Source organism: Chelonia mydas, chromosome 11 (assembly GCF_015237465.2).
Source record: "Chelonia mydas isolate rCheMyd1 chromosome 11, rCheMyd1.pri.v2, whole genome shotgun sequence".
Taxonomy (NCBI): Eukaryota; Metazoa; Chordata; order Testudines; family Cheloniidae; genus Chelonia; species Chelonia mydas.
This window is the reverse complement of record NC_051251.2, coordinates 12,964,623-12,978,446: the sequence shown is the minus strand read 5'-3', so window position 1 is coordinate 12,978,446 and position 13,824 is coordinate 12,964,623. Positions and strand designations below refer to the sequence as shown.

Genomic DNA, 13,824 nt, shown 5'->3' with positions numbered 1-13,824 from the left:
CACAGTGGAATACACATAAGGACCAGCACTCAAAGAAGAAAGGAAAGTTAAAGTTACTTACCTTGTTGTAACTGGAGTTCTTCAAGAGGCATGGTCCCTATCTGTATTTCACTACCCACTCTGCTTCCGATCTTGGCATGATTTGTGGTGAAGGAACTGAAGAAGCGGTCAATCCTCCCCTTATGCCCTCCGTGCAGAGCGGGAGGGGAGTAGGGACACAGGTGTGAACCAATGGACACTGCTTGCAAAAATTCTCCAATCTCAGGCACAGGAAGCACATGTGTACCCACAATGGAATACAGACGGGGACCATACATCTCAAAGAACTCCAGTGACAACAAAGTAAGTAACTTACCTCTTGAGGTCATTTTAGTGTGAAATATCTTTGCACTGAAACTGAATTCTGGAATAAACTGCATCTGGTGTTTCAAAGTGACAGCAAATAGATTTAGAAGTCTTGGGCTAAATAATCTGCAAACTGGCACAGCTCCACTAAGGCTGTGGAGTGGTGCCAATGTACATGAGCAAAGAATTTGGCCCCTTTTAAAAATGAACACTTATCTGGTATTTTCCATTCCCCATCTCCAGAAGGAATGAAGGAGACGAGGAATGGAAAGGGCCCTTGCTCTCTACCTTGATTTATAATGTAATGTACTAGAAAATGTAAAAATCTTGGTTTTATGACAGTGATATATGATAAATCATAGGTGGTTAAGTTATAAACTGGAGGTGGTGTAGCTGTTGATTGTCTCTGACCTATGATGTAGGTAGTACCCTTCTGCAAAAGTTTTCATGTGTCCATCCCATGGATAATTCCCAGAATAGGATTACATTGGGCGTAGTTGTGATGTACAGGCTGTCTCGATACTCCCTTGGTTTCCTGGCTGAATTGACCACGGTTTTATCCTGCCTTGCCCAGCAGCCTTGCCGTTATCTGCTTTGTGAGATAGTGGGTCTGTGTGGAAAATTGAGGCTGCTATCGGATTGAAACAGAGACATGGGTAATTCTCTCTGAGAACAATCTGCAGATAAGATTGTTCAAATTTGGAGGGGAATGAATGATTCCATGGGGGCTGATCTATGTCTGGAGGAGAGAAATGTCCCAGCTTCTCAAGTTGATTTTTTGGACAGTTTTTCTTGTTGAGAGCTGGAATTTTTGAGAGCACTCCACCCTACTGCTTTCAAATCAGACCCATTCTTTCTTGTATTTAACAGGGAAGGAGCACTTTATTATTAAGGGTAAGCAGGTTGCTGCTTCATTGAAAAGAGTTGGACCTGCTACTCAGGAAAGCACTTCTTGATGCTAATCTTCTCCAGCTATCACCCTGTCTGTAACATGTCCTTTGTGGACAAGGAGATTGAGAATAAAACAGCAAGACACCACCTGTGACTCCTGAACTTCCTTGGTCCTCTTCAGTAAGATCTGAGGCCTCTGTGTCGTATAGAGGAGGCTGTATTGGCCTCTGTGGTTGATGATGCCCACATTAACTCTTGTGCACTATCTAATCTATCTATCATACTTATGTGGCCCCATTGCTGTACTATCAGAGTGGCTCGAAGTCCTTAGCGTGCTTATCCCCATACACCATTGTGAAGTAAGGAAGTATTATTGTCCCCATTTCACAGACGGGAAACTAATGCTGCACAGGAATGATGAAGTCAGAGTTTGGGTGGTGAATAAGTGACGACAGGCTCCAATTCAGCAAGTCGGTGCCATTTTAAGGCGCTCCCATGAAGTGATTGGCCCTTGTGTGGCATTTCACCTTGAGCCGAAGGCTAGACAGGAGCAATTCATCTTGGCAAAAACCCCACAACAAAGGCAACTAGTCATTGCCATGCCAGCAGACTACAGTCTGCAAGGGACACCTTCCAAACACTTTGCATGGTAATGAGTTGAACATCACTGAGGAGGAAGGAAGTTCAGTGGTTAGGGTGCTATCCTGGAACTGACTCAGGGTCAATTTCCTGCTCTGCCACGGACTTCCTGTGCAATCTTGGGCAAGTCATTTGACCACTCAGTTTCCCATCTGTGAAATGGGGATAATAATATTTCCTTACTTCACGGTGGTGTATGAGGATAAGTACACTAATTGTACACTGAAGAATAGTAGTACACTAATAGTGTACTACTAATAGTAGTGCACAACCAATAGTACACTACTAATAGTACACTAATTGTCCAAATTCTCATCATGTTTTTAAAGTAACATGGCTACTTTTCTCTTTACCAGTATCTGAATACTTCTAGGAAGTGTCAAAAAGCTATTTTGACCAGGAAGGATAGTATTGTGCTTATGGCACTGAACCGAGACTCAGGCACTGTGGCCCAGTTACTTAATCCCTTTGTGCCTCCATTTGCCAAGCTGCAAACTGGGGGATAATTCTCCCTTTCTTCTATCCTTTTGTCTGTCGTGTCTATTTAGATTGTAAACTTTGTGGGGTAGAGTCTGTCCCGTACTATGTATTTCTATGTGTCTATTGCCTCGGGATCCCAGCTGGGGCCTCTAGGAACTACTGGCATATAAATAATTACAACAGTTTAGTTAGATTGTCCTCAGTTCTACCATGTGCTTTCTGTGTGACTTCGGGCTTAACACTTAACCTCTCAGAGCTTCAGTTTCCCTATCTGCAAGCTAGAGATAATGCCTATCTCACCAGGATGTCATGAGCTTTAACTGACATCTGCAAAGTAGATTCCTGGATGGGAGATGCCATATGCCTGCACATTATTATTATTCTCTATCTGTTAAATGTGCATGGCATCGTTGGTAGACACAGACAGTACAAGTCATTTTATAATAAAGATTGTCTCTCCTGGATGTAAGAACCTATCATCTCTCTGGGTCTAACTGCATGTGTAGGAGCTGGGTAATACGGCCTGTTGACTGGACACTGGGATGAATGGCAGCACTTTTCTATTGACAATTGAACAACGCTGTTTCCCGTGATGTTTGTATTAAGATAAGACGTTTTTGTTTAAATTCATGCTTTTTTTCTCATGTCATTGTCCAGTCTGAACAAAGGGTCCTTTGTGGGCATGTTTTTGGTAGCTTGTTACCATTGGATACAGGGTTGAATGGCTACTTACTTACAAAGCTACGGCTATGGGGCAAATAGTGTTTGCATCAGCGACGTGACAAAGTATAGCTACAGTTCTGACACGATCGATAAATGATCTAATTCCAAATTATGTTTATCTTTGTCTACAAAATGCAGGTGTGATGGCTGGGTTTAATATGAGTGGAGATCTCCAGAAGCCTGTGGCCAGCATCCCACTCGGGTCTCTGGCAGCTATCGGCATTTCGTAAGTCGCTTGAAAGAGAGTGAAAAGAATTTACTTTCTGTTTAGAGTGTGCCCTGGATGTGACCAATCTATTTCGTATTCCAGTCAACCTTTTATTACTCACCCATCTGGAAAATTAAAGTCTGGCTCTTGTTCAAATTATCATCTATTACCCCCTCCTACTCTGGATGGTTTTAGTGAAGAGATTCATTAATGCGGATATAATCAATTCTTCTCCACCCCTCGGGCCCACTTCCTAATACAGAATGTGTATTAACTCTAGAATTGTCAAATTGGACTACTCTGGAGTAGATTTCAAAATTGTTGGATTTAGGGTTTTTTAAGAAAAGAAAAATTACAAGCCTTCTAAAGAAACAGGCTGAGTCGTTTATTTATATTAGCTCACGTGTTGCAGCTAAATTTCTCAAGTACTTTTTTATGAAGAATGACTTAGGGTTTATCCTCACAGCAGCTGGGAGGGTGCTTCCCAGTGCTGGTAGACAGTCGCACTAGCTTTGCTCAAGCTAACGCGCTGGAAACAGCAGTGTGGCCATGGCGGGATGAGAGGCGGATCAGGCTAGCTACCTGTGTGCACACCTCGGAGGTCAGGCGGGCTAGTCTAACTGTGTCCACACTGAAATATTTAGTGCACTAGTTCAAGCTGAGCTCGCGGCTCTGTGTATCCGAGCTGGAAAGCACACTCCAGCTGCTGTGTAGACATAGCATCAGATGAAAGGAGCCCTTCTGGTGGCAAACTCATAGTGAATGTGACACTGTGTTCTTTGTATGTCATTTCTCATCCTGATTAGTTTTTGCATGGTAATGTGACCGGGTTTTTTTTTTTTTATGCAGTGTGTGTGATGGTAATATTTCCTCTCTCAGCCATAAAGGGTAACGTTTTATCGGTGGGATGATTTTGAAGGCTTGTAATTGCCTGGTACACAGTCTTGGGGATTAACCTTGCATGAAGCGTGGAAGGTCATTCCCGAGGCTTAAAAAAGAACATTGGAGTCATTTGGGCCCCAGGCATTTTACACATCGTTCTGGGCAGGCTAAATTCCAACTGCCCCATGCACATGGCAGTGGGTTGCTCTGCTGTCCCTTGGGACAGAGAGGCAGATTGTGTCACTGAGATTTGTTACCTGGCAAAGTGTACACCCTGAGGAGAACCAGTGCTGTTACTCTGGCTGGTGCATTGTGGGGGATGGAGCCTAGGGTCCCTCAATTCCCTGCCCTGCCCCAACAATTCCCACCTGCTTGTGCATGGTGGGATGTAGTGATTTGTGGAAGGCTACATCTCTGTCTGTGCGGCCTACCCTCAGACAGATGCAGGAAGGACAAGGTAAAAGTGAGGCAATCACATTTAATATAATATGCCGCAGACTTGGCATGCCCACTTGCAGGCATTTAGGAAAAGGTGAGTTTTAAGGAGGGATTGAAGGAAGATGTCCATTTACATTGACTCATTTCCCTATTTAAGACATTTCTCATCTAGTAGTTCTCTCTGAGGCCATTTTTCACATACAATAGAACCTCAGAGTTACAAATACCAGAGTTATGAACTGACCAATCAACCACACCCCTCATTTGGAACCAGAAGTATGTAGTCAGGCAGCAGTAGAGACCAAAAAAAAAAAAAAAATACAGTACAATACTGTGATAAACATAAACTACTTAAAAAAATAAAGGGAAAGCAGCATATAGCAGTTGCTGCTTATCACTTTACACTTTTGCCTTTGCATGTAGGTAATGCTACTATGCTACTCCCTAAATTTTAGAACAGGGAATACAAGTATTGCAGTAATGTCAATTATTTGTGAAGCTTTTAAATGGTGGTCACTGTAAGTAGCTGAATTTCTTCAGGCCTTCATAATAGTAAAAATGCCCAATGAACTCATTGTTTTGGGAACAAATGGTGTCTCTCTCTGTTGTTTGCAGGTGGTTTCTATATATAGTCTTTGTTTTCTTGCTGGGAGCCATTTGTACCCGGGAGTCGCTCCGCTATGACTTTATGATAGCAGAAAAGGTAATTAGTTAAATTTAAAATAACTCAATCCATTGTAGAAAACGGTGCTTTCCAGTCTACAGGGGCATTATTTTAAGCTGGGATTTTCCAGAGTCTAAGGGAAAAGCAGTGGATTTGGTGCCTTAGGCTCCTTTGAAAATCCCAACCCAAGATTCCTGGGTAAAATTGATTTGAATAGCTTGCATTCTCCAACATGACCTGTAATGCTGAATCTTGGAATAATTCCACAGCAATAACTTTAATAGCTAAAATATGCTAATGTTGCCTAATGATAAACACTGTACATTATTCAGTATAGCCCTTTTCATCAGTGGAAGCTTAGGTCTATTGAAATCTCCAAAGAATCACACTGCTTATCTTTACTAAGTCAAGCAAGGCTTACATTTTCATATCCACTCTAGTGTGATTGCAATGTAAGTAATGGGATTATTAAATCCTAGGCATTCCACATTGGCATATACCTACAAAGCTGGTTTGTAGTGTCATAGTCAATGAACCTTATCACTGAGGCCCTACAAAAAGAGAAGAAAAGATTTCAGTGTATTTCATTGCTCGCTTACATTAAGTGGAAGTAAAATGTTATATGGCTAATTTTCAATTATCCCCCATTATCCAAATTATATGCTCACTGCAATTTGACAGAATTTCTTTGATTAAATTAGTTTGGCATGCTTTATTTTTATTTAATTCTTAATTCTTCTAACAGAGTTTAAGCTATAATTTCTATTTGAAATGCATGCTTTCATTTTCCCTCTGAATGCAGCCCTAGATTTTGTCCTGTTTCCAAGATAAGAAAAAATAGTTTAGATTTACACTGAAATATGATTGTATGTGGGGTATCACAGACTCCCAAGTCGTGCCCACTCTTGGCCCCATACGGTCCCTGGGGGGAACCCCCTTTAGTGTGACAGCCCTTCTTGGAGATCCACTCTCTCTCTGGGGTTAAGCCCCTCCGCCTCCTGGAACCGCATCTCTCTGAGCCTTAGCACGCCTCTCTTGCTGTGGGCATCCTCAGGGAGTCCACTTGCTCTGGACCCCTGGAGCCTCCACTCCCAGAAGGAATACTGCAACCCTGTTCTCCAGACCGGAGCGACTCTCAGCCAGCATAAAACAGGAGGGTTTATTGAGCGTCTGAACCCAGCATAGGAAACGCTCAGGGCCCTCAGGCCTGGCCTTCCTCAGCACAGTACATCTAGGTCTCTCCTGCATCCGGGTGGGCTCTGCCTGCTCTCTCTCCCCAGTCCCGAGACCCTGTGCTTCCCAGCTGGGCATCTGATATCATCTGCCTCTAAGCCCCGCCTCTGTCCATTGTCTTCTATCCAGGTAAACAGGGTTGCCTGGGCTTCCTCTCCTCTCAGCCATCCTTTGTTCCCAACTGGCTGGTCAGGTCACCAGGGTCCTCTCTCCACAGCCCATTGCCCTCTCACTGGCCAGAACTGGCTGTGACTCCTAAGCTGGCCTCCCGGTCCCCAGGTCACCAGTCGCTGGGGTATCCATTCTCCAGGCCATTGGCTGGGGTCCCACGTTCCATCGCTGGTCGTCTGTAACAACAAACTCCCTCTCCCATCTCCTCGTTAAACCAGCAACACCCAGGGAAACTGAGTCCCACCCCCTCTGCATGCAAACCATTGAAAAAAACAAGAAAAAAACAAGAAAATCCCCCACTTCATCACACAGGGCTTATATCACTTATAGCTAAGGCAGAAATCATCACTGTTTCTGGGAGAAAAGTGGAACAATTCTACGCTAGCCATTTTAATTCAGTGTCTTTGTTATATAAATGTTGATAGTCCTTTATTACCATAGCGCCCATGAGCCTCAGTCATGGACCATTGTGCTAGGGGTTATACAAACAGAACAAAAAAGATGGTCCTTACGCCCCCAAAAGCTTACAGTCTTAGTATAAGAATAGAGACAACAATTAGATGTAGACACACCGATGGGGAAATACAAAGAAACAGTGAGACAAACTTTAGTGAGACTCACAGTGCACCCTAGTAATGTATTCTTTTAGATGATAAAAGTACTGTACATACCTGGTACTTTTAATGAATAAGTAGAAGAGAAAAGATTTGTAAAATTAGGTTAGCTTCAGTACCCCATAACAAACAAGCAGAATAGCTTGTTTTCCTTCTTTGACAGGGTAACTGGTTTGGCAGATAGGGGGAATGCAGTGGACATAATATACCTGGACTTTAGTAAGGCTTTTGGTGCAGTCCAACATGACATTCTGATGAGTAAGCTGGACAAATGCAGGCTTGGTGGAACTACCATTAAGTGGATAAATAATTGGTTAAACCATCGCAAACAAGGAGTAACTATTAATGGAATGATGTCAGATTGGAGGGAGGTCTCAAGTGGGGTTCCACAGGGATCTTTCCTGGGTCCGGTGTTATTTAAATCTTTATTAATGACCTGGATGTAAGAATAGAGAGCATAATGATCAAATTTGCAGATAATACAAAGCTAGGAGGGGTGCTGCAAACACTTTGGAGGGCAGAGTTAAAATTCAAAGGGATTTTGATGAATTAGAGAACTGGGCTATAGACGACAAAATGAAATTCAACAAAGACAAATGTAAGGTGCTACACTTAGGGAAGTAAAACCAAATGCACAGACACAGAATGGGGGAAAACTGGCATGGCAGCAGCACTGTTGAGAAGGATCTGGGAGTTGTGGTGGATCATAACTTCAACATGAGTCAGCAATGTGATGCTGTTGCAAACAAAACAAATGTTATTTCAGGTTGCATTAACAGAGGCATAGCATGCAAGTCACAGGAGGTGATAGTACCGCTCTACTCAGGGCTGGTTAGGCCTCAGCTGGAGTACTGTGTCCAGTTTTATTCACCAATGTACCGAAAGGATGTAGAGAAACTGGAAAGAATCCAGAGGCGAACAACAAAGATGATCAAAGGGATGGAATGCAAGCCATCTGAGCAAAGGCTAAAGGAACTGGGTATGTTTAGTTTGGAAAAGAGGAGATTAATGGGGGATATGATAATGATCTTCAGATACTTGAAAGGCTGCCATAAAAAAGATGGAGAAATGTTGTTCTTTTTTGCCACAAAGGGCAGGACAAGAGGCAATGGGTTCAAACTACAGCATAGCAGATTTAGATTAAATCTCATGAAAAACTTCCTAACTGTAGGAACAGTAGGACAAAGGAGCAAACTGCCTAGGGAGGTCATGGAAGCTCCTTCACTGGAGGACTGGAGATTTTCCAAAGGAGGCTGGATAGCCATCTGTCTTGGATGGTTTAGACACAAAAAATCCTGCATCCTGGCAGGGGGTTAGGCTAGATCAGCAGTTCTCAACTGTTTTCTTTCAGAGCCCCCCCCCCCCCCCCCCCCCCCCGCAACATGCTATACAAATTCCACATCCCACATGTACCACAACACCTATATTTCTGCATATCCAGTAGATTAAAAGCTAGGATTGGCATTAGGGCATGGCAGGCAGGCAGGCAGGGCAACTGCTCGGGGCCCCATGCCATAGGGAGTCCTACAAAGGTAAGTTGCTTCAGTCCCGGGCAGTGGGGCTCGGGCTTCGGCTTTCTGCTGTGGACCCCAGTGAGGCTAACACTGGCCCTGCTCTCTGGATTATTGTGGCAGACCCCTGAAATCTGCTCCTGACTCTGTAGGGTGCCCCAGATCCCCAGTTGAGAACCACTGGATTCGATGACCCTTGCGGTCCCTTCTAATCCTATGTTTCTATGATGCTATGGAATCTTCTGGAAAGAGAGTCTTACGCCTTTGTTATATATCATAAAACACAAGAAAAAACAAATTCAATTTTCTTTTCCCCTTGTTCAGTATAAATGGTGATGCAATAAATGTAGAAAATATGGTTTCTTATTAGAATTATTATAAGCACATTTGTATTTTATTGGCCTTGTTTGAGAGGAGAAAACATTACACATCAAAACCTGTGCAAACTTTCCATTTCTGTCAGTCGTAGTTAAAGAAACATTTGGCTGCTTGTCTTCCTTAGAATGTATTTTTGTGAACCTACAAAATAGGGACACAAAGTAATTTCACTTCAAAGGAGATCTAATAGGCTAGGGCTGCCAATTTCTTGTGAAGTATTTGTACTTTCTAAACTTTTTAAAAATTAATTAATTAATTAATTTTACTTTTGACAAACTCAGTGAAAAGACATTTCCCCCCTAAGCCCTGAGTGGAATGTCAAGTAGCACATTTAAATGCAAGTGTTTTTGGTGACTAAAATGATAGTCAAAGCCTGACACAATCAAGTGTTTCTTTCAAGTATTTTTTTAAAAATAGGACCAATAGCATTGTGTTTTTGTATTGATTAGCATTCTGAAATCCAAAGGGGCTCTTCTGTTCTCTAATGTAAATTTCTGTTCATTGATTTGTTTCTCGTATTTTTCATCCATCCATTCACAACACACTTTGTTTTCCTGGAGCCAAATTAGTTCGTTAGGGTGTATGTTTTGGGGGGAGGGGATAGCCTGGAGGGGGAAAATGGGTTGGTTTGAGGGTTTTCAAAACACAGCATGAATTTATATGCTGTCTCCAAGCAGAATGAATTTTATATCTTTTCATCCAACCTCCTTTACAATGCAGGCTGCTTTCATAAATAAGAAGAAAGGCCAATGTGTCTTGAACTTTCTTAGAAAATGTACATTTATTAACCACTACTAGTCAAGCACACACCAGCTGGGCATGTACAACCTCAGGAACACAAAGAAGCAGGGAATAACCTCTTAAGTGAACAGGATGAGGTATGAGTTTGTTTAGAAATTTTTGCCTGTGAGAGGAAGGATGGTCCAGTGGTTAGGGTGCTGCTCAGGGGACCTGGGTTCAGTTCTCTGCCCGGCCACACACTTCCTGTGTGACTTTGAGCAAGCTGTTTGGGCCCAGGTTTCTAGATATATTTAGGCATTGCTGCCCTCTTCATTGCAATGTCTAACTGATGTAGGAGCCTAAATTTCATTTTCAAAAGTGATTTAGGAGATTGAATCACATCCACTGAGGATTTTGGCTCCTAAGTACTTAAATCTCTTTTGAAAACGGTATATAGGATCCTAAATTAGTTAGGCACTGCAATGCGGAGTGCAGCAATGTCAAAATACCTTTCGAAATCTGGGCCGTAGAGTCTTTGTTCCCCAGTTCCCCATTTGCAAAATGAGAGAATAGCGCTTCCGTTCCTCACAGGATAAATACATTACAGGTTGTGAGGTGCTGTGGGAATGGGGGCCATATTAATACCTTAGATAGATAGAGAGACTCTAGGTTCACAACTTCGGAGACAAATATTATGGGGAAATGGACTGGAATATCTGCTACCTGCTGGTACATCCCAAGCTACACAGGTAGACTCAGATATGGCCTGCTATTCTGTGCCACCATTTTGGAAGTAATCACTCAGCTCAACTAACTCTGTGCCAGTGGCTTTCAACCTTTTACCTCTGGAAACCTCAAAAGAAAAAAAAAATATCCCTGGCTCCTTACTGCCACCCACCCAGTCCTGCAAAGGATTGTGGGATTGGGCTCTTGGCCAAAAAATATGGCTGCTTTTAGGTCTCGGGAGGGGCTTACCGGATTGTTGCTGAAGCCTGGGTGGCGAAGCCACTGCTGGGTGTGGAGCTTCTCACTTCCCCAGCCCTCATGCTGTTCAGCTCTGTGGGGGGGCACCAGAAAAGGCTGTGGAACTGGCTGTGCTGCATCTTGAAGGGCCGTTTCCCTATGGCTAGGGCCCTACCAAATTCACAGCTGTGAAAAACGCATCACGGACCATGACATCTGGTCTCCCTTACCCCAAAATCTGGGGTTTTTTGGTGTGCTTTTACCCTATACTATACAGATTTCACGGGGGAGACCAGCGTTTCTCAAATTGGGGGTCCGGACCCAAAAGGGAGTTGCAGGGGGATCACAAGGTTATTTTAGGGGGGTTACGATATTCCCACCCTTACTTCTGCGCTGCCTTCAGAGCTGGGCTGCTGGAGAGCGGCGGCTATTGCAGCGCTCTGCCAGCGGCAGCACAGAAGTAAGGGTGGCAATACCATCCCGTGCCAACTTTACTTCTGCGCTGCTGCCTTCAGATTGCTACCTACGGGCTGAGTACGGTGCATAGGGGAGCATGGCTGAGGAGCTGCAGCAGGATTGGGTGGGCAGCAGCGGGTGGTGGGATTGGTTTGTTCCTTCACACCCCTGCCCTAGCTGCTCCCACGTCCAAGCGTCTGGGATTTGCCAGTGATTCTTTTCTTGAAACCCAGCAGTCGCCCCTTCATGACGCACTTCTGGGTCGAGCCCCACTGGTTGAGGATGTCCTGCTCTGCGTTATGTCAGGGCCCCAGGCCAGGATTCTCGGTGCAGTGGAGACTCCCCAGTGGAATGCTTTAGACCTTACTCCTGCATCTGTCTTTCAAAACGAACTGGCCTACCCCACCCCCCGCACCCATTCAAAAGCCAGCCTTAAGCAATTGCAAGACATTTGGGACACCATGGTAGGCCTCAGCAACTTGCAGCATGATTTTTCTCCACCACCGCCAGGAGAGAAATGCAGGCTGCGGCTACTTCAGCTACCATGGGGCCCTCATACAATTCAGACCCTTTCCTTGTGTCAGTTCACAGCCCCATGTTTCTTTCCACCCCTCAGCAGCTTGGGGCTCTACAGATCATGAGGGTTACTCTGAAATGCCCCTTATTTCAGTGTGAGAAGGTGGGCTGCCTGTTTTCCACCATTTTGATTAAAGCAAGTATGTTGAAAATGGAGCATGTCGCTCCTTCAGCGGAGGGATATGGGGAGTGGAATAGCCGGGTATTCTGAATAGGCTGGGAGAGGAAGGAGAAGACATGACAGTCAATCTCTAGGTAAGGAGCAGTAGCCATATATTATGCAAAAGTCCATTTCACAGCAGGAAAGATGGCAGCTGCAAGGTGGGGAGGCATGGGGAGAAAATAGCCCCTATCCAAAATACTGGGTGGAGGGAAAGAGACTGTTATCCAGCTTTTTGGAGCTCTTTGTCTTGCATGACTGGATCTTGTGCGGAGACGGCTAGAATATGGCATGAGCCCTGTTTATCAAGCTTTCATAGCTGAAGCACTGCTGATAATATCTCCTGTTCTGCCAGCTGGTAACTGTTGTGTGCTTGTTGTGGTGGATTTATTTGTGCAGAAAGCTGCATGTGAACTTGTGTGTGCGTAAGGTGGATCCACGTGCTAGAAATGCTGACACATTTGCCATGAAATTTTTTTCCCTGTTCCATGAGGTAGCAAAAGTAGAAGCCAGGACGCTGACTAGGAATGACATCCTGTGGCAAGTCTTGTCAGACAAGTCTGGCTGCATGTGGTGGCCAGGGAGACGCAATAACCTTCTAGACAACTCTGCAGATTCATGTGTCAGTGCACGATGGGAGTTGCTCAGTCAGTCTGGGAGGCAGGGAGTCTCATATTTAATAAGAAGCCCACATTCATTTCCATTTCTACAGAAAACTAACTGCCTTTACACTGGCCAAAACCTCTCACTGCACCAGCATTTCCCTGCATTCCCCTGTGTATCCAGAAGCAACTCCTCAACAGGGCAATCCCAGGCCTAGCATAATTGTGATAATCGGGCATCCTGCGGATTTTAGCATTCAGAGCTGCCCACAGCTCAGGATGATCCGTGTGGTCAGCAAATACATTCTTTAGATTTTAAAAAAAGTTTTGCCTCTATCCTTTAACTTGTAGCAGTGACCATCTGACCTTTTATCCATTAGCTGCAAGCTTGTCTGATCAGTCCACTCTAACTCCTCCAGTTAGTCATAGTCACTTATCACAGGCCACAAACTGTTGGCTTTTTTCCATGGACCATGGGATGGTTTTAGAATTCCTCAAAGGAATCTCATTAATTTCTGCCCTGGCTTCTCTTTGGAGCGCCCACCCCAAGGACAGTTTACTCTTCTTTACATGATGGAATGTCTCTAGAGTTCAAATACCATAGGGATGGGTTCAGTATAAGAACTAGACATAAGCAGAGCAACATCAGCCTTTCAGCAGATACGAAGCCTGTTCTTCAGCCTGTAAGGAAGGGTTCTCTCTTGTCCTCACTGTTACTTGAGAGGTCTAAGACTCAGCATCCTATTCCTATCCAGTTGAGGAGAGAACTGTAGCTCCATTGTCTTGTGTAACATCTCTGTTCAGGTCCTCCAAAGATTTTGCCAAGGTCCTGTAACAAAGACAAGGAAGAGAGGACCTCATTGATATTCCTGATATTTCATGTATTAAAAAAATGTAGGAAAGTGTTTTGGAAAGAAATTTGAAAGCCATCATTGTACAGCACAGAGAAGCAGGAAAAGATTTCCTTCGCTTTGCTGTTGATCTTGAGGGTTTGATAAACCCTTAACTTATATTGAAAATACTGGCAACAGCCTCTCTGTTTTCTTCCTGAGAGAAACTAGAATCCAGATCTTCCAGTTCCCTGTCCCTTGTGCTAACCTCAAATGAATCTGTTCTCTTTTTGTCTGTGTTTCTGGATAACCATAACTTGTTCTTTCTTCCAAGGATCAA

General features: G+C 44.0%; 1 protein-coding gene across 4 annotated transcripts in view; it reads left to right on the top strand.

Annotated features, from left to right (window-relative positions):
• Nucleotides 1-13,824, top strand: part of SLC12A8 (solute carrier family 12 member 8) — a 94,851-nt gene that overhangs the window by 57,983 nt on the left and 23,044 nt on the right. For all 4 annotated transcript variants that reach the window (XM_043525536.1, XM_007057055.4, XM_043525534.1 and 1 more), the window contains exons 7-8: nucleotides 3,217-3,304; nucleotides 5,222-5,309. In XM_043525536.1, the coding sequence (XP_043381471.1) occupies nucleotides 3,217-3,304; nucleotides 5,222-5,309 (176 nt within the window). The remainder of the gene's footprint in view (nucleotides 1-3,216; nucleotides 3,305-5,221; nucleotides 5,310-13,824) is intronic.